Consider the following 20305-nt stretch of genomic DNA (forward strand, 5'->3'; position numbering starts at 1 on the left):
GGTTTAGCAGGGGTCCAGTGTTACCCTTGCTTTTCTTCCAGCTCCCCACACATCTAAAAAAGGACTCTTTATTGCCCTTAATATGTGTAGTCAATTGGAGTTTAGTCACAGCCTTGGCTTTCCTGGTTTGCTTCCTACAGGTCTGGACCAGTGCAGAGTACTCCTTGTTTGGGGTGGATCCAGCCTTCTATCCATTATAGGTCTTTCTTTTTAGATGCAGGAGGTCCACTAGTTCCCTGCAGAGTCAAGGAGGCTGCTGTGCCCTTTTGCTGCCTTTACTTGTGCTTTCAGGATGGCTCCCTTGAGGAGCAACCATTCTTCCTGAACACCTCTTCCCTTTGAGTTGTGGAGACAGCAGGTTGGGAGTGATGGACATTGGCAGGGCCAGGGAGCCGTGGGCTGGGAGTGCGGGGCACCAATAAGGCTATGGTACTGTGGGTCAGGAGTGAGGGGCACTGGCAGGGCCAGGATGCTGTGGGTTGGAAATGAGGGTCACTGGCATATCAGGGCTGTCCAGTGCCACAAAACAGTGAGGGCGACAGCTGCAGTCGGTCCTATATCTTGGAGAGCAAAGGGGGCAGGGGGAGCTCTGATTTTCGATGATAAGAAAACCAAATTCAAATGCCAAAATATATAGATGTTTAGAATTTATTTTATTATAATGATTGAGGCACTATTAGGCTTCCAGGTTGCTTTCAAATTGTAAATGTATCAAAAGAATACTGTGTTCAACTGATACCTGTATATAGTGGTGTTTTATTTTAATCATGGAAAAATGCAGATTTTGGGGCGTTTAATTAGAGAATTTGGGATTTTTAAGCAGAGAAAATCATTACTCACGTCTGTGCAGAAACCCAATGCAAGGCCTACCTTGGTCATCTGACTGTTCCTGGTTTTTCCCCATGTTATTGTTTGATTTTTGTATTTACAGTGCTGGTCTTCCTCATGAAAGTGAGGTGAAGTCTTGCTGCTGGACTATGGCTCAGGTTAGACATTGAACTTAGGTTGCTTTATTTTACTTTATATTTAGGACTTTCTTCGTTCCAGGGTTGCCCTGCATTAGCACAAAATGCTGTTGTATTTGGAGTTTCTGACATACAAAGACAGATACTTTATTTGAAAAAAAATCCACTGAAATTAATGATAATCATAAAAATATGAGATCCAGATTAGACTTTTCAAAACCCATATTGTTCACAAAACTGAAATATCAGACTGAGGGCAGATTTAGGTGTCAGCAGATGATGCCTAATAGAATTTACCAAAGCACCTAAATTGATTAGGCACCTAACTCCCTTTGGCTTTCAGTGGGACTTAGGCTTCTACCTTAGTTAGATGCTTTTGTAACATCTAACCTTTGGTGCTGAAAATGTAATTTATACATTCACTCTGGAGGGGCAGTAGAGACTGTATCTCCCACTGGTTGTGGACTTTGTCTCTCAGTCCAGATACCTAATAAGTTCCTTGGTGGAGAAAAGAAAGAGAATATCCAACTACGACAGCAAATACTCAAAGGGCTAAAAAGAGTGCCCTGTGCAACCTTATATTTTATATTTTTTTATTACCATCATAGACACACCTTTAAACCACAAGAAGCAAAATAAAATACTATTTTTATTTACTATTTTTACAGTTTCTGGAAGGGGCATACTTTCCATACAGTTGTACTTGCCTTTCTCTCAGCTTCCTGTACTCAAATAACTGGACATGATTATTTTGCAAGAACTTCATATAAAAGCTCTTTATGACTATCATTATAACTATAAACCTAACTATATGTGTATATATGTAAAACTTAAAAGTGCCATCTACTGGTGCATATGATTGTGGAGCACTGTTCACAAGGTTTTATATTAATGAAGTTGTTGTTGTTGTTTTCTGGGAATAGCTTCTGGAGTCCAGTTGTTCTAACGTTTTAAAGTTATCGAGAACCATATTGAACCTCTAATCTGATCTCCTGCAGAACACAGGCCAAAGAGCTGCACCCAGTAATTCCTCCTTTAAGCCCACAAATTCTCTTATACCCCATCTTTTAGCTACAAGGTGATATAAGCAGTGGGGTCAGAACCCAAGGCTCCAGCTGTAAAGTTTAAAGACTATAGCCTCATTGGCTATTTTTCCTTTCTGTTAAGGGAAAAGAGACGTTATAAATTCTGTATAAAAAAATAAATGTCCTTATACGTATAGAGGTACATAGGAACTCTGTTATATAGAAACACACTCATAAGCTGGTATGCTCAATATGCCCAGCATGGCAAGTGCTGTATCTCATTTGCCACCGCCACCAGTTCTGGAAGCAGCATACTTTCTCCTGTCTGTACTTCTTTGCAAGTCTTGTTCCCAAAGTGTTTGGTGTTTGCTAAACCTAACTTGATTTCCAGGTCATTGGATTGAGGGCAATGACTTGGCACTTCATAGTCCTCTCTCTTGATAGGCAGCTGACCATTGCATTGATGAGAGGTTGCCCAGCACCCTTGTTTGATCCACACAGCTCTGCAGCATCTGACCTTTCTGATCTGTTACTTGCTACAGGTATTTGTTCCATGACTGTGTTGCTGCTCTTTGTTACTCTATTTTACATTGCACCTTTTAACCTGAGTGGAGGCCAACCTTTTTGGCAGACATACCACAAATTAGACCTGCATCCTCCCCAAGTACCACTCTGATCCCCTTTCTTTACCAATCTCCTGCTCTGCTTTCTTTTCCCTAATCTGTGCCCCCTGCTTGATCTCCTGCTCTGCTTTCTGCTGCTTTGCCTACCAGCATCTGTGCTATTGATCCCTCCCCAATCTCTTTACATACCACACACAGGCTGCCCATGCCACTCGTGGCACTCATGTCAGAAGTTGGCCACCCCTGCTTTAAGCATAGTCCTTAGTTATCTGGTATCCTAGAAAGAAAACTAGAGCTATTATCATCTCCATTTTGTAGATGGAACCTGATTTGGATCCAGCGTTTGGCTGCTATCAACCTTCCTGTCTGCCCTCCCCACTGGAATTCTTAACAAAATAAGTTGGACCCCACTGGATCTTGATAGCTTGTCCCTAAGTGTAGGCCCCTCTCTCAGACAAGGAGAGTGCTTTGTGCAGCCAGATTTAAATCAAGGCATCTGAACAGAGCTCTGTTGTGCTAAAAATTGAGAAGAAAATTAATTAAAAGTTTCAAGCTGTTAAATATTTCCCTTCGTAAGAACTTAAAGTAAAATGCCAGGAAAATGGATATTTTGTGGTTTCGGTGAGGTCTTTAGCAAAGATAAAAGTAAGGTGTCTGCCATATATTGATTTTTTTTTTCTCTCTGCTTAGTACTACTATAACATTTTCTGCAGAAATTCCTGTTGGGAGAGATTGGGACAGCTATTGTTGTGAGTGATGCATAGTTTTTGTAGTCACTCCTGCTGGAAGAGACTGTGAGGTGTTCTGTCTCATACCATCTATCTTTGATCCTCTCTTGAATTCACACCATCCCAGCCCTAACCAGACCCCACCCCTACTGGGTTTTTTCTAGATCTCTACTACATGTCCGCACAGGGTGATGGATGGCAGAGCAGAAATGGAGGTCATGAGAAGCACAAAAGGGAACACTGCCAGGGAGGTCAGCATCCATCTGGTTGCCAATGAGAACACTGTGCAGAACGCACACCTGCCAACAACTGCCTTCATCATACCAGGTATGTGGTTTAGCACCAGGGCCTAGGGTTGGCTCTCTCCAAAGTATTTCCCAGGACTGTGTCTCTATGGTCCCCAGGTACCTCAACGTTAATAGACTAGATCCAGTAAAGGACATAGATGGAATTGAGGTGCTACAGTACACAACTACAAACTCCAAATCCCTTGTTTGACAGCCACTTCCCCCAGTGCATGCCTTCCTTTTCTCTTCACTGGAGGTGGCTGTGATATTTCTGTCAGTTTTACAGTTGTGATAGTTACCTCTCTCAGAAGGCATTAGCTGGCCACCTACTGCTAGAATGGGCCACTTTGCATCACCTAGGCCATGCAAAGTAGCTGTAGCAGACACAGGAATCTACCCTTTCTGGGCATTGTCTTCTGCCATCCCCAGACAGACAGCACATTATAGCACCATAGCCAAAGAGTGCTCTAGGCCTGGATGGCTGTGACCAAGCCTTTTGTCTATAAGGGGTGGATGCTATTTTCTCTCCAACCATTGCCAACCAGTGCCTGACCAGGTGCAGGGCTGCACCACAGATGACAGTAGTTCAGGGAGTCGCATCAGACTGGAAAGACACTTGCCCAGTCTGGGACTAGCATGTGGGATGCTGAGCAGGGTCGTAAGGCTGGAGGGGTCTGAGGAAAGAATTATGTCTGTGGTGCCATTTCTGATGGACATAGCTGACATTTAAAATGTCACACACCTAACTTGGGCCACTTCATAGATTTCGTAGACATTAGGGCTGGAAGGAACCTTGCGAGATCATCAGGTCCAGCCCCTTACCCAAGGGGCAGAAAGTCAGATGGGATCAGATCACCCCAGCAAGATAAGCATCCAAGCATTTCTTAAAGGTATCCAGAGTTTACTTTACACAACTCTGACCTGAAAATGAGCCTGGCTGGAATTCATGCCCATGTTACAATGCCAGAGTGGTGCAGAGGGGCCTTGGTATCAAGGACAGCCAGGCCCTATGATTCTGTTTGCTGTGACAAACCAGGACTGAGTGATCAATGCGGCAACCATCCCACCTTCTCCCCTGCAGATCAAGTGCTCCTCTTCCCTCTGCTGGCTCCATGCTGTCTCCCTCCAGAATTCAGCAGAGGTTGTAGGCAGCTACCTCTGTACCTCTTGTTGACATGTGCCAAGTTCAGGATCAGGGCTTCACATGCCTCAGCCTACTTGGAGCAAACACCTACCACTTTGAGGGAGGTCAGACCCAGCTGCTAGATGCCTCTCAGGGGAAAGCTGAAAGCAAACACAAGGCTATTCAAGGAATGATGAGCATGAGACTGGATGGGGTCCCTGGGCTAGGATGTTGCATGGCCCCTTTGAGCTAAGGTGTGGCAGCTGCACTGGCTTTTGCCCTGGCTCATGTACATGAAGTGTTGCCTTTTTTGGTTTCTTTCAATTCTGTCTCAAGCAAATGCAACCGCCATCAACCTCCCTACCAGCACCTTAGAAATCCAGCGATTTCCTCGGGAGTCACAGAGGAACACAGCAGCTGAGAGACCTGAGAGAGGGGCAGGGAACGAGGCCATGACAGCAACTGTCATCCCCCAGATCAGCGGGGTGCAGACCTGCAACACGGTTCGGGTCCTGGAGTGGAAGGATGGGGTGGCTACTCTGCCTGGGAGCAACTTGCGAGTAAGTGGAGCTCCTTGAACACAAGCCCCTGAATTCCAGCCCAGTGCTTCAAAGGCGAATTAGGAACTGATGGGAAATCCAGTATTTATTAGTAGGGCCTTAAGGGCTTCTCCTTGTTCATGGGGTCCTCCCTGGGCTCTTGTACTCTGTGTTCATCTTTAGGCTTTCACCCTCTGCTCTGGTTCTCAGTGGCAGAGAGAGCGCACAGCATTTTAACGCTCTGACCAGCTGCTGGAAAGAGGATGTGGTGATGTCTAGTCATTCAGTAATAAATGGGCCTATTCTTTACCCTACCTCAGCCTTGAGCCTGTATCTATCTCTTCTAGGCCATCCCACCCTGAGGGCCACATTCTACCCTTCTAGCCAGTCCAGTCCTCCAGATGTTGTCCTATCCCTCCACATAGTTCCATCCTCCAGCCAGCTTCCCATTCTCTTCATGTTGCCCTCTGCCTATCTGCAGCTGCTGCTGGGCTTTCCAGAAAGCCCATAGTAGGAATTGGAGTAGACTTCCACCTCCTGGTCCCTCAACCTTGGCTTTTAGCCACAATGCCATTTCCCTCTATCCCTGGGTAGGTCCTGGCTTGTTCAGCACTGGCTGAAGGTCAGACTTTTGTGTGAGGATGGGGGTCAGCAGGGTTAGGTCTGACATCATTATTCTTCCTAACTTTATGCTGTTGTGATGGCTGCCATCTTGATTGATATACTGGGAAGTGAATGAAGGAACTCAAAGCATAAGTATGATATAGCCTGGTATGGTATGGCCTGAAGCATCTGCTTTGCTGAACCTGTAACAAATGCTGGTCCTCTTGAGGACTGGGCACAGGGTGTGTTATCTGATGTGCTACCTACTGGGTCATAATTTTATTTTCCTTCTTCTTTTTAATAATGGTGTAGTTTCGGATAAATGAGTATGGGACGCTGAAAGTGATGAGTGCTGATAAAATCCCACCAGCTGAACCTGTAAAGGAAGCTCACATGGAGAAAGATCAGGAGTTGGAGGTGACACCCAGCAGCAGGGACAATCACATTGTGGCTCAGGGTAAGCATGTTGGGATGTCACTGATTGTGCAGTAGGAGCCCTGCTGTGCCTGACCTTCCACAGAGCACTGCTAAGGTTCCCCACACTCCATCACCCATGGTCTTGTGGAGCAGGCATGTGGCTGACTGGATGTCTAGGCAGCCCCACGTGCATTGCTTCTCTTAGCTCTAGTAGTTTTAACCCTTTGGGAACAGTGTTTCAGTCCATGATGGTGTTAATGCGCCTGGTGTGAAGGGGCTCTAGGGAGTTGGCTTTTACTGGCACATCCCTGTAATCCTACAGGGAAGGTGAAGAGTGTGCAAGTCCCAGAGGATTCTGGAGTCACCAGAGATGTGGGATATGCTGGACAGATCTGCCTCCCAGCCTTGCTTCCTTGCGCCCAGAATAATTCTCACTCCACCCAGAAAAGAGTGTTTTGTCTTTCCTTAGTAGGAAATCTAGTAGCTCCTTTGCTGGTTCTCTGGATTTCTTCTGGTCTCTTTTGTTGTTTTCTGGAGGACCAGTAGCTGAGCAACCTGTAGCTCATTAGACCTGTTGCTGTATCTCTGAGCCCAACTGCTGGCTGCAACCAGTGGGAAAACAGTAGGCAGTTTTCTGGTAGAATTTTCACAAGGGTTTCTCCCTCTCTCTCTCTCTCTGATCATGCCAAGGAATAATACAGCCTGTCTTGTCCTACTCCAGCTTTTAACTGGTAATAAACTGGCACTGGGAACCTGTTGTTCCATGACCCCTTCCAAAGTGCCTCCCTTGGTCTCCATGAGACAGAGCAGAAAGACAATGTTCGCCTCCCCAGATCACTTCTCAGGGCTCGTGCCATGTGCCTACTTCTCCATGTGAAGTCACTTGGAAGACAGAAGCCCTGTCATTTGTATTCTCCCTCTAGCAGGTCTTGCTTTCTTGAGATTCACTTCTCTTTCACTCTATTTATACAGATGTACCAGAGCAGCCCAAGCTGCCCACAGCAGAGAACATGTGCCACTGTGATACGTGTGGCCGGAGGCACATGTCGGAGGTGGCCCGGGAGGGCAGGGGGTTCTGCAGTGAACACTGTCATCGTCAGTTCAAAGAAAGGTAAAGAAAGGAGATGTCACTTCGGCAGAGGAGAACAACCTAGGCATAGATCTCTGTAGGATGGTAACGGCCTCTCTGTTTTCTTTGGGTAACATATTCTCAGCTGAAATTTAGGAGTCCCTTCAGAGTCACTGGGAGTTTTGTTGTTTACTTCAGTGGGCCAGTATTTCTCCCAAGAGACATGACAATGGGGAAGAACAACAAAGTTGGTCTCTGGGGGTCTTCTCCCCTTGGTCCCATAAGGACATGTGTTTCCTTATCTGATTCCCCAGCATACAGATGAGTGCAGGCCATAACATTCAGAAGTCCTAGCAAGCCTTCCATGTGGCTTAGTTCAGGCTCTGTCTGGACCGTTTTAAAAAGAATATCCATTTGTATCTGGACCTAGATTTGGATTTTAAGCACCACAGAGTACTCAGATCTAGCATTTCAGTTCAGGCCTGGCACTCAGTTTGATGTCATGACAGCACCCACTCTTGACACATTGCTCATAGTAATCATGAATAACAATATGTTTGAATGTGTGTGTGTATGTGCATGAGATGTAAATGCAGTGAGCTGGGGGCAGAGGGATTGCAAGGATAGCGTCTTTTCAGCTTGTTTTAATCCACGCAACCTACCTTGTAGCCATGTTGGCCAACATCCCATTCCTCACCAGTGTACACTGTCACTCCATTTTGCTGCAGTTGGTTCCACTCTTTTTTTCCTTTGCAGGTCTGTCATTGTAGAGAACTCTGCTGGCAGCACCAATGTCACTGAAATCCTCAAGCCAGTGAAAAAACGGAAAAAAAAGGATTACCAGAGCCCTTCAGAGGAGGAGTATGAGTCTGAGCAAATGGTAGGGAAGGGGAAAACCCAAAGGAGGCACAAGAACACACACAGGGGGAGACACACTGAGGCACCTGCCAGTGGAGAAGCTGGGGGCACAGCCATTCTGGGTGTGCACGTAAAATTCTTATTTATAATTTTCAGAGCTGCAGCCGTTATACATTCAAGTGCTAATCAGAACCTAACCTGTTAACCCCAAAGACCAGAAGGAAATAAAAAAATAAATACATGTATTGTCATGTTGTCCAGACATCAAATGCTGGATTTTTGGCAGGCTTAGCCCACTGGGTTTGCTTTGGATGCTGAACCCCTTTGAAAATCCGGGCTCTAGTTGTGGATGCCAAGTATTCAACCCCCCAGCTCTCTGGGGAGAGCATCTCAAGTTGGTGTCTGGCACACACTACAATAAAGAGCTGAATTTAAAAGCAAAAAGCCACTGCCATCTTGATGCGTACACTGCATTCTGGATGTAAAGTGCTAGTTTGACTAAAAAAAAATAAATGGCCACAGTGGCAAATGTGTCCCTCTTAAGGTAATCTTGAATCAGCTCCCAAATCCCTCTCTAACATTTTCAGACTTCTGTCCTCTTGGTCATCTAGTTTTTAGATGTGGTCGTGCAAAAATTCATGAGCATCGTCCTAATCTAAGAGGCCTTAGGGCAGATCCTGGCCCATTTGTATTGTTCCAGGTAGCTTTAGAAGAGAACATTTAAATACAAGGCAGAAGCTCATGGTGGAGGTCTGTGGTAGAACAATAGGTGACCTGGGTGTGAATAAATCCAAACAAGTGACCAACTTCCATTCTATATATGTATGTCTAGGAGGAAAAGCAGGAAGAGAGAAAAAACCTGGGGGGAGACTCCACCATCAGCAACACCGAGATTGAAGAGTGGAGCGGGAACCAGCATGGTAAGGGCATGGCAGGGCAATGTCTGGTGGTTGCTTCTCATGCAGCAGCACCTACAGACTTAAAGTGCAAGGGGAGAAAAAACCAGGTGCAATGGAACTGGGCAGGGGAGACCTGTGGGTTTGCCTGTAGAACTGGGGCTTGAGATTGACATGCAGTTGGTTCAGGGAACTGGTCAAGCAATTCATGGTGCAGGCACTTAGGAGCTCCTGATAGCTTGTAGACTCCTTTGCTTGCTCGCTTGCTTTTGCTCTCTCTTTTTCCCTCTCTCTTTCTCTCTGTCTCTCTTTCTTTTTCTCTTTCTCTCTCTATCTTTCCTTCTTTTTCCCATTAATACAGGTGCACTTTGCACATGCTTGGCTTGCATGTGTTCATAATGTCCTGCTTAGGATCTGGGCTAAACTGCACAGTGATTTCTCTCTTACCTTGGGAGCTGATGATATTGTTACTTGTGTATGAATGTGCCATTTCCAAAGATCTCTGTTGCCTAGAGACACTATCGAGAGTCATCTTAGTTTTGATACAGCTTTGTAACACCTTGGGCCATTAAAAACAGAGCAAAGTCATGATGCTTTACGAGAAATTTCCCACTTGCAATTCAGGTGACAAAGTCTTTGGAGCCACTGCTGTAGCTTATACTGCTTTCAAGGCCCTGTGCTGAAATGTTGCCTGGCATTACATGGGGGTTCTCCCCGTGAGTAGTCAGAGTAGGTCAGACCAAAGAGACGCATACTCTTATATGCTGCCTCTGGAGCCAACTACTGATTGGATTAGGGACTGGGTTCAAGCAATCTTGAGAGGTGTAGTAAGCTGTGTTAGTCTGAAGTCGGGTAGAAGGCAGGGTACAATTGCACCTTATAGACTAACTAAATATGTATGTGTGTATAATATATAGCACATAATTTCCCCAACTGCTTTGCAATGTGAGCTCAGGATGGCTGGCCCAGCAGCTAGTGCTAGTCAGGTATTCAGAGGACTGGATCCTCTGCCACAATCTTCTGTGTGATCCTGAGCATGTCACTTAATGGAATTAAAATAGGTAAGCACCTAAATCCCTTAGAATACTCTTTGCCCATAAATGGGGGCATGTTAGTCTCTTTCCTTTTGGTATTGTGAAAATAAATGCATTCAAGACTGTGGGGTGTCCAGATCCTGCTGTAATAGAGGACAGAAATATCTCAGATTTGAAGATTTTCCTCTACAAATGATCATCAGTGAGCCCCTGTGCTAATTGAATTAACCTTTTTCTGACTGGTTTGGGGCTCCCTCTTATTTTGACACATGTTCCTGAACAGGGGCAGCCCTGAGAGGTCCCTGTTGCATTATGATTGTTTCACTGCAGCTGTCTCAAAGAGTAGGCACCAAAAACTAAACCTTGTCATGGAGCTCCTGAAAGGTGAACCCTGCTGTTGGGTTACACTGAATGGGGACTGGGTAGCCCTATCCTTTTGTCAACTGTGAATGTCTAGGCAACTGATGTCATCTGGGTGCAGCACATACCTGCCGTTTGGTTCTCTTTCGGATTTTTCTCTGTTCTGTATAATATGATATTTGTTGTAGGGCTCTTGACAGCTCGCTGTAGGGATGCAGGGAATGCTGGCCAGGATATGTTCTGAGGGAGTCCAGACCAGTGGTTGGACAAGTATCCGGACTGGCCTAATGTTGCTCTTTTAAGTCCATGCTGCAGTCAGTGGGGATGCAAGCATGGGACTGAGAACAGGAAATGGCTTTTTTGTCAATGTGGATCACTCACAGAACAGGACAGTAGGCCCTGTGCCACCCCTCTCCCCCCTCACTGGTGCATACTGCATACAGGCAAGAATGGTCAGGAAGAGGGCCCAACACTTGCACTGTCTGGAGTAAAGAGGATGGTGAGGGGAAAAGAGGGCTGCCTTTCCCCTGGGCTAAACCAACTCAAGGGTCAGCTTCGAAGCCAACTAACTAGCTCTCCAGCAGTGTCTCTGAGTGGCTTGTGTGTGCGTTTCTGCCGAGCTCAGGTGCCAGTGAGGAGAAGAAAGAAGGCTGGTCCTGGGCATCCTACCTGGAGGAGCAGAAAGCCATCGCTGCCCCTTTAAATCTCTTCCAGGATGTGAGTTGGGATTTTCCTTTCCTTGCCTTGCCTTTCCTTTCCTTTCCCCTCCTCTTCTCCTTCCTTTCCTCTGTACTTTCCTCCTCTGTCTCTCTTGTGTTGCTAGCTGTGGGGCACCCAGCACCTGAAGATGGGCACTGTCCCATCCTCCACCCTGAGGTAACCAACCAGCTTTCCACTGCCTGTCTCCAGTTTGCTCTGGCCTGACTCCTAAGTCCCCTATGTTTTGTGCCCTCCACCCCCAAGGTCTGTTTGCTCAGCAAATGTCCTTGGAGGGTGACTGTGGAATGGTGACCCCACTAGGACCCATCTCTTCTTCCTCTTAATTCACCTCTACCCCTGCTTCCAGAGCTTTCTAACATGCAAGGTCTCCCTTGCCTGGGCAAACATGTGTTTGTTTCCCTCTTGTGATCTGCACTCTCGCCTCCATTTGTCTGGGCAGGAGATGAGCTCAGAGGCCCAGTTTCATCCCTCCTGCCATTAGGCTGGGGGAAGGCCAAGCACTCCGGGCAGCATGCATTGCAAGGTCAGTGCTGTAGGATTTCTGAACTGTGGGCAATAAAAGAAAGAGACCCAGAAATAGAGACAGTAGCTAAGGCAACAGTAACTGGTTAAATGCATGACTCAGTTCCTGAAATGTCATTGACTGAGAAGCTGCTGTAACCTGCTGAGTGGTGCTTGGTGTCTGGACCAGACATATTCATCTGATGTCGTTTTTAATTCTCTCCAGTACCAAACAGCTTCCCAGAACAAGAATGGCTTTAAGGTGGGGATGAAGCTGGAGGGGATCGATCCACAGCACCCTTCTATGTACTTTATCCTTACAGTGGCTGAGGTAAGATAGCTTTTCCATTGAGTCATTTACACAAGCAACTTCAGGCTGGAAATGCTAGCCTGACCTTCCTACTCCCTTCATTGAGCTTTCCCATTGCTGTGTGATGGAAGGCATTTTTGGGATGGCAAAGGAAATTGAGAAGTCTTGGGACACCAATCCTGGGTCAGACCTTTAGGTCACCAACTGGCAGTAGCAAAAAGTTGGCCTGCTTAGATGTCTGAACCACCACATATGAGATAAGTAATGGTTTAGTGTTGTAGGTGAGGTGAGCTGGTGGCTGCACTCTGGTTTCCAAAGGGCTGGTAGCGATATCATCAAACTGCCACCTCCTCTGGCACTAGCTAGCATCTATGCTGGCACAGTCTGGTCAGGGAGCTAAGGACTGAATGAACCATACAGACAAAAATGGCCTCTGATCCCTGAAGCTAATCCTTCTCAGGCAGGGCTGAGTCATACATGTGAGACACCACATAGGTCCTCTGCCCAGTGTACACGTGTTCTCATATAAGTGAAGGCTTTAGTTTCCAGGGCTTTTGGCCCAGCCCCTTCCATCTGCAGTATGTACATGTAGAACTTACAGGCCATACACAGGCTATGGCATTTGTATGGCAGAAATTGCTCAGCCAGTGTTCAGAGTGAGATGTCCCACCACAAAGCAGCCATTCTTTTCCCCTTGTTTCTGCAGAGATTTCACCAGAGCAGCATGAAATCCGGGGAGAGGGGAGGGAGGGACACTTCATAAAAGGAGGGGTGAGGAAGGGAATTACATTCAGTAGGGTTTTTATGACTCATTTATCCTATGAGGATCCTTGGGTTGACTGCTTCACTCTGTGTACCAGCTGTAAAGTAGAAAAATCTCCATGGATGTTGCTGAGAGTAGATTGACAGTGGTTTGGTCCTTTCCTTATTCTATACTGAACACCTCTGCCAGACTGGAGTGTGTTATCTGAGTCTTGACACCCAATGAGTTGCTAAGAATTGTCAGTTTTATTCATGAGATACCCAGGGTGTAAGTGGTGGTAGGAAGGTCCTTGCAGTACTCATGCCTGAGATTCTGGATGGGCTTTTTTGCTACATGGTACTGGCTAGGAGATTAGGACACCAGCGAGGTGGTACAGCTGGACAGTTCTCCTTCCTTCCCTGATGGCAGGTGTGTGGCTACCGGATGCGCCTGCACTTTGATGGCTACTCTGAATGCCACGATTTCTGGCTAAATGCTGACTCGCCCAACATTCATCCTGCTGGCTGGTTTGAAGAGACGGGACACAAACTCCAGCCCCCAAAAGGTAAGAGGCTGGTGACCACCAGTCTGTAGATGATGCTCTGGATAGGTTGGCTGCTTGGGTCCTAGAAGTCAGGTTGCATGAAGCCTGTGGCATTCATTGGAGTCATGGAGGCAAGGAAGTATTCATCAGAAGTCAAGCAGGTACCTGCAGAGGAGAGCAGCACATGTATTAATGCCTGAGCCAATGATCTTTGGAGATAGGGATTTAAATCCCACTGAAATGCTGAGTCTATTGCTTGTGGGTTCCAGGTTTTCACCAGAAGTACAATGGCCAGCATTGCAACCCAGGCACAAGGAACCCAACTCGGGGGGAAGAACTGAATATGCTGATGTCACTGGGAGTTAAAGTTGCTCATCACATCCAGAACTGAGGCATTACCCCCTGCAGTGCCATTCTTCCCATTTGGAGCAGTAGGGGGGTGTTGTAAGGGCTGTGCTGCAGTGTGCATCTGGTCTGTCATGAGAGTTGCAGGGTGCAGACCAGCATGTACTGGGGTCAGGAGGCGGTGGCAGTGTTTGGCCATCTCACTCTGGTGTCTTCAGAGTGCCCTGGAACATCTGGCAGTGCAGCTCTAAGCATCCACACAGACACTCGCTGTTACCTCTCTCTTTCTTGAGGGTTGAAGGCAGGGCCGAGTTGAACCTTATAGACTAATTCAGAAGCAAGGTGTTGCTTCTGAAAGCTTGTGCATCTCTGAAGTAGTCTATAAGGTGCAAATCTATCCTGCCTTCTGCCTGACTGAAGATTGACACAGCTAATCACTATTTTTTCCTGAGGGTGTTCAGGTTACAAAGAGGAGGAATTCAGCTGGACCAACTATCTCAAGATAACAAAAGCTCAGGCAGCTCCTAAACACCTCTTTGTGACACAAAGCAGTGTGAGTAGCAGCTTTTTTTCTCCTTCCAGACTAACTCTTGTAGGTTCACGTGTGATTTTCCTCTCTCCCAGGGGAGTCTATATAGCTTTAGCTCCTTTCTTCAAACTTCTCTCCCCATCCTGGTCCCAGTAAAACTTCTGCTCCTGAAATGACCAGTAGTAGGTGCTGCTGACATCTGAAGAATGTGATGCATATGGTAAAGTAGGAATGAGTCACTACTGCAGTGATTCACAGCCAGGGTGCCATGAGATCCTTTTAAGGGCAGCATGGGGTGCTATACACCTATGTATTGTTCACAGGACAAACCCAGACTTCAATAGGAATCCATAGTGTCAAAGTATTTTGCCCTGTTGTCTCAGTTCCCTGCAACAGGAGAATTGCTTTTGTATTTTTCTGTAGTCAAAATGAGTGAAAGCTAAGAGCTGGCATTTTCTGAGGAGTGCCTTGAGTGCAGTGCGGGTTACCTTGAGTCTAAAAAACTTGAGAACTCAGAGAACCACTGCACAAGTGTTTCCAGTGTAGGATGTTGTTCACGTAGACTGGGTTTGGTCTGGGCCTGTCTCTAATGCAGCTGATTGGAACTGTCATTGAACTTTCGTTTAAATCTTTTTTTGAGGAAAAATGGCCTTTTTTATATATAAAGCAGAACTTTGACATTTTTCGCCTTCATCTTTTCTTTGTATCCATTTTCCCCTTTATTCTCCTTTCCTTGATGACAAAACGAGACAAAGGAGAGAAAAACCTGGGACTGGAAGAGAAACCAGGAGTAGTTTGCCCATACATATATATTTTTAGATGTAAATTTTCATTTCAAGTACTGATTGGGTTTTTTAACCACCCTTACAGCAGTTAGCAGTCTGTTGTTTTCTCACAGTTAAATGCATTATCAGGCAATAATATGTTTTACTGATATTAATTACTGCACAGTAACTATGATTATCTATGCCTAATAGTCATAACTAGTTATCATTCAACTGTGCTGCTGATGTATTTATGACACAAGGTTTTCCTTGAATTTAATTCCTAAGAAATCATAATAAAATATGGGCAGGCAGTGCAGGGATTGTGGGTAGAAGGAGAGGGGAGTGGAGGTGAGGGCAGAATACTGCCACTGTAACTTCTCATAATTACCCCCAGGAATGGAGGTGGTTGCCTATGATGGAAAATCAATGCTGGAAACATAAGGCATGTGGCATGTCAGACGTTCCAAGCAGAAGGCTGCTGGGGTGCGGGATGGTCTGGGAGATTGGATTCCTTTTTCTCTTTCCAGATTTGTGAGTGACCACTTGGATGACCTGAGCTAAGTTAGTTTTACCTGTGCCTCTGTTTCCTCAGCTGCTCAGTGAGGTTAAATTGACTAAGATCTTATGGAAACCATACTTGAAAATTGGTAGGGAGGGGCACAGAGCTGTTGCTGAAGTGTGCTGATGCATTGTCCAGCATCTGCTCAGGGTAAAGATGAGGAAACTGGGTTGGAAGAGCAAACTGACTTGACACAGGTAACCCTCACTCTGTTTCTCTGCTGTACCCAGAATGAAGTTCCCACAGGATTTAAGGTGGGCACGAAACTTGAAGCTGTAGACCGAATGAACCCTTCCTTGATATGCGTTGCCACGGTGACAGATGTGGTGGACAATCGTTTTTTGGTGCACTTTGACAACTGGGATGACACTTATGACTACTGGTAAGAATATAGGCATAGGGTTACAGTGACAGATCAGTGTCCTGATGAAACCTGACATCTTGCTGTTTCCTGCAGTATGTATTTCACAGGACATATGAAGGTCCTTTCTATAATGCTCTGGGCTATGCTGTGAGGGTGAGCATGTCTGGTGACCCTCTTGAAGTGTGAAGAAAAATCAAAAGTTAAAGGGACCAGATAATTTCAAGACTTGTCATTTTCCACTCCAGCATTCTATTCACTTTATTTTTTTAAAAAACATTTAAGAAAGGCTTGAACCAAACCCCAGCTTGGAACGTCCTGAACTTGGAGAAGGCCCAATTCCAAAGGCTTATTTTAGATTAAAACTGACTACTCAATTGGTACAAATGCAGAATCTCTAAGATCTACTTTTTACCAGAGATTTCTGACCCATCTCCCCCACCCCCCACCCCAACAATGTACCAACCCTTTTCAAGCCTGTAAGCTGTAGAGCAGCAGATATGGCATCAGGTTCTGTCCCAGTGCACTGACAGGGTATGGTTAGCCTGAGCATCATTGTCTCTCTCATCTGGTCCCGGAGGTGCCCAGTGTAGGGTAGGGCCCCTGTCACAGTGGAGAGTTCTGTTTTTCCTCCAGCCTAGAGAAAAGGAAAGGTACCTGTATTTTCTTATAAAATCAGTTGTTTCAGTGCAGCATTGTAGCACTGTAGTAGCTGCAGTGATCCAGGGAATATGTGAGAAGGAGGGTTTATTTGGTGATGTGGGCGGCAAGTACATGGGGGCTCGAGGGCCCTGGCCCCCCTTGTGAAGTCTCTGATTGAAGACTGACAAACACAGGTTGCTGTGGACCCCTGCAAAGGGCTGCAGGGAGTGCTATGCAGGGAGCATAGTGTGCAGTTATGGGGGTAGGGGGGAGCAGATCAAGGCCCCCATGGTGAGGAAGCGGCAGGGGCTGGGCCTAGGGGTGCTACCCAGTCAGGGTAGTGCATGGGGCTGGGGCCAGGGGGTGAAGCAGGACAGAGCCAGAGGTGGCTCATCGCAGGGGGAAGGGGGAGGGGGCAGCTTCCTGCCACTGGGCGGACTCCTGGGGAGGGTGTGATGGGGTGGCACATGCCCCTCAGATTTCTGCAGAGGATGGAGGCTTGGGGCTCCCTGCCCTACTGCCATCCTCCCGGGAGCCCCACACTGCCATGGCAAGGCTCTCTCTGCCCACCTGGCAGCAGCAGCAAGGACTGTGGCACAGAGTTGTGCCCTCTGCTGCTGCTGGGTGGGCAGGGGGTGCCTCGTCACGGTGGTGTGGGGCTCCCGGGGTGAGGGCAGGAGGGTGGGGAGCTCTGAAACCACAGCAGACATTCTGCATCTGCCTCCACACCACCATGGGCTCTGCTTGGGTGTGCTCTGGCAGTGCTGCCAGGGTAAGGAGGCAGCACTTCCAGAGTATAGCCACAGAACATCTTAGCCACCACCCCGACAAAAATAAAAATTGGCATCTATGTTTGGTGATATCTTTGACTGGAACCTCTATATAGTTGAAAGAGATGTTGGACAACTTTTGGTGTGCGGTTTGGAGCCCCACACGTGTAGTGCTCATTCTGCCTGGGCCCAGCACTCTTCTGTGGTGCTTCAGCTGCAGCTTTCATTATGGCAGCACTCTTGCTCTTGCTCCTGTGTACTTCCACTGAATGATGGCGTATACCTATCCCATACAAATGTACAGTTGTGTATTTCAGGTGTGACCCTAGCAGTCCGTATATCCACCCAGTTGGCTGGTGTCAGGAGCATGGAAAACCCCTCACACCTCCTCAAGGTAAATACACAACTTAGGGTACATATTTCAGTTATCAGTCAAGGAAAAAGTCCCAGGATGTGGCCTGGGTGGGAATGTTTAATCTGTTGGGTTTCTTTAAAGGAAAGACCTTGCTGGAGCTACATACAGTCCCTCCTGTTTTATTTTTCAGTCATCCAATATGAAATGCAGCTAGCTTCTTGCTAAGGATTTTGGTGTAATTCAACAGGTGTTTCCTGTTGCAAGAAGTACTATAATACTTGCAACAAGTATAACTATACTAAAGCCGTGATTCTTAACCAGGGTGTAACAGCATTGTGAAGTGCCACAAGTTCCTTTTAAGGGTGTTGCATAATATTAGCACTGTTAGGTATGCAAACACCTACACAATTTACAAGATAAAACCCAAGGTTTCAAATACAAATCCACAGTCAAAAACATTCTGGCCTGTTTTGATCTTTCTGAGTTATCTACAGGAGAATTGCTGTAGTATTTTTCCATAATTAAAAAATGAGTAGATGCTAAGGGAAGTATTTTCCAAGGGGTGCAAAGAGTCTAGTGAGACATGCCTTGAGTCTAAGAAGGTTGAGAACTACTGCACTAGAGGGAAACATTAAACACCAGGTGTATAACTGCATCCAGCAGTGACCTTGGCTTGCTGGCCTGTGTGAAGGGGAAAGGGGAGGCAGTTTTAAAAGCTATAGCCCTGCCTTGGCTATAGTTGTGGTAGTCTCAGGTGAACATATTGGTGGTTGGGCCAGTCAGCAAGTTAAGGAATAAATTAACTGTGCCAGATATGAAACTGGTGTTATTTGCTAATACCTCTCCACTACTATGGCCTTTGTGATGTAAAACGGACAAGTAGCTCTAGAAGCCTTGGCATAGATTGAATGCTGTGTTGGTGCCATGGGTAGGGGCAGGCAGAGAACTGAGACTCCCATCTGGAGCAGCTTCTAATCTCCATGTTTCTTTGCAGACTATCCTGACCCGGATAACTTCAGCTGGGAAAAATATTTAAAGGAGACTGGTGCATCTGCAGTTCCAGCCTGGGCCTTTAAAGTGGTGAGTGCCACTGCAGGGCTTGAAAGTGGCCTGTGGTGTGGGCTGTCCCCCAGAGAGCCTCTGCCAAGCAGGCATGGGATGTTAAAGTAAGTGGATGTTGGATTTAAACTCTCATTTGAGGTGCCTATTTGGAAACCAGGCTTGTGCTTTATAAGCCCGTCCCCCTAGGCTGGGCCACAGCTACAGAAACCACTCCCATTTATAATCCCCAGCCAGTGCAATCATTGCTGGGTGCCGCTGCTCATCTAGGAAGCACGTGGGAACTCTCTGTTGAATTTTTTTCCTAGTTGGCTTCAGGGTATGACACTGGGAAACCTGGCTGGTTGGGACCAGAGACAATGGGAAACTTTATATTCCTATAAGACACCCTTGAATGCATCAAGTTTACTGGCCCTTGATTGAAGAGGAAAATAAAACATCCAGTAAAAGCAAGTATAGGGCTTCTATGGAGTGCACACAAAGTATTTTAGCTCTTTTTTAAGATGCTATTTTTAGAAGAAAATATTGTGTTTTAGAAAGTGTATCCTATATTCTAAGGAATGCAGTAATCATGGTACACTAAAAGATGCCTTCAAACAGGTATTAGTGGCATTGCTTGTTGTATCCAACCAGCAAGCCCCCATCATGCAGATCCAGACCCCGAGCTCCAAGGGGACTTTCCCCACTGTCCTGAGTCTGCCCTTGACTCAGCTGATGAGGCCTTTGAAGTCAGAAGGGACCATGGCTGAGAGGTGGATCTTTAAGGAGTTGAGAGCCTCACAATGAATGTGTAAGACCTGTCTGACAAGCAGTGATGGATTGTGGGCAGCGATAGCAAAAACTGACCATGAAGGACATGGCTGCTAGTGGGCTGCCATCTCACCCACTGTGTCGTGTCCACAGCGGCCACCCCACAGCTTTCTGGTCAACATGAAGTTGGAGGCAGTGGACAGGAGGACTCCCTCCCTCATTCGCGTGTCCAGTGTGGAAGATGTGGAGGATTACAGGATAAAGGTGGGTTTCTGGCTTCTGTGCTGTACCCCAGCTCACTCCTCCAGCTTCTCCCTTCTTGCCGTGGAGGGGAATAGCTTCAGTGGAAGAAGTGAGTGTATGTTTGGGAGAGAGAACATGCTCCCATAGGGAATCAGAGAGGTTTATGTCATTCCAGGATATGGCTCTCTCCTCCTGGGGGCAGCAGTAAGTGTTGAGGTTAAGGTGAGTGTGGACAACTCACACCTCTTGGAGCCGGTGTTTCAGGTTCTCTTCAGGTCTAGGCAAATGTTGATCACACAGAGTCGTTGTTTATCGCATGATCACCTCTTGGCCTATCCCATGATCACCTCTTGGCCAAACTGCCCAGTTGTGGCCTTGGCTCCACCACGATCCGCTGGCTGGGAAATTGGCTTCGTGCTTGGACCCATACTGTTCAACATCTTCATTAACGATGTGGACATTGGAATTAGGAGTGGACTGGCCAAGTTCGCCGATGACACCAAATTTTGAGGCAAAGCATCCACGCCAGAAGATAGGCGGGTGATCCAGGCTGACCTGGACAAGCTCAGCAAATGGGCAGA

General features: G+C 46.7%; 1 protein-coding gene across 5 annotated transcripts in view; it reads left to right on the forward strand.

The window, feature by feature from the left end:
- The first annotated feature begins 909 nt into the window (after nt 1–909).
- Nucleotides 910–20305, forward strand: part of L3MBTL1 (l(3)mbt-like 1 (Drosophila)) — a 34053-nt gene continuing 14657 nt past the window's right edge. For 4 of the 5 annotated variants that reach the window (XR_002102014.1, XM_019539769.1, XM_019539771.1 and 1 more), the window contains exons 1-16: nt 910–986; nt 2435–2532; nt 3506–3668; nt 5088–5311; nt 6206–6350; nt 7283–7421; nt 8136–8259; nt 9070–9157; nt 11153–11244; nt 11975–12079; nt 13230–13365; nt 14142–14242; nt 15775–15926; nt 17635–17711; nt 18667–18752; nt 19635–19745. Coding sequence is in view for 4 of the 5 variants with exons in the window: in XM_019539769.1 (XP_019395314.1) it covers nt 3533–3668; nt 5088–5311; nt 6206–6350; nt 7283–7421; nt 8136–8259; nt 9070–9157; nt 11153–11244; nt 11975–12079; nt 13230–13365; nt 14142–14242; nt 15775–15926; nt 17635–17711; nt 18667–18752; nt 19635–19745 (1716 nt within the window). In the remaining variant the exon portion in view is untranslated. The remainder of the gene's footprint in view (nt 987–2434; nt 2533–3505; nt 3669–5087; nt 5312–6205; nt 6351–7282; nt 7422–8135; nt 8260–9069; nt 9158–11152; nt 11245–11974; nt 12080–13229; nt 13366–14141; nt 14243–15774; nt 15927–17634; nt 17712–18666; nt 18753–19634; nt 19746–20305) is intronic. The other variant, XM_019539770.1, reaches the window with a different exon arrangement.

This window comes from Crocodylus porosus, unplaced genomic scaffold, assembly GCF_001723895.1.
Source record: "Crocodylus porosus isolate Cpor-Errol unplaced genomic scaffold, CroPor_comp1, whole genome shotgun sequence".
In the NCBI taxonomy this organism is placed as follows: domain Eukaryota; kingdom Metazoa; phylum Chordata; order Crocodylia; family Crocodylidae; genus Crocodylus; species Crocodylus porosus.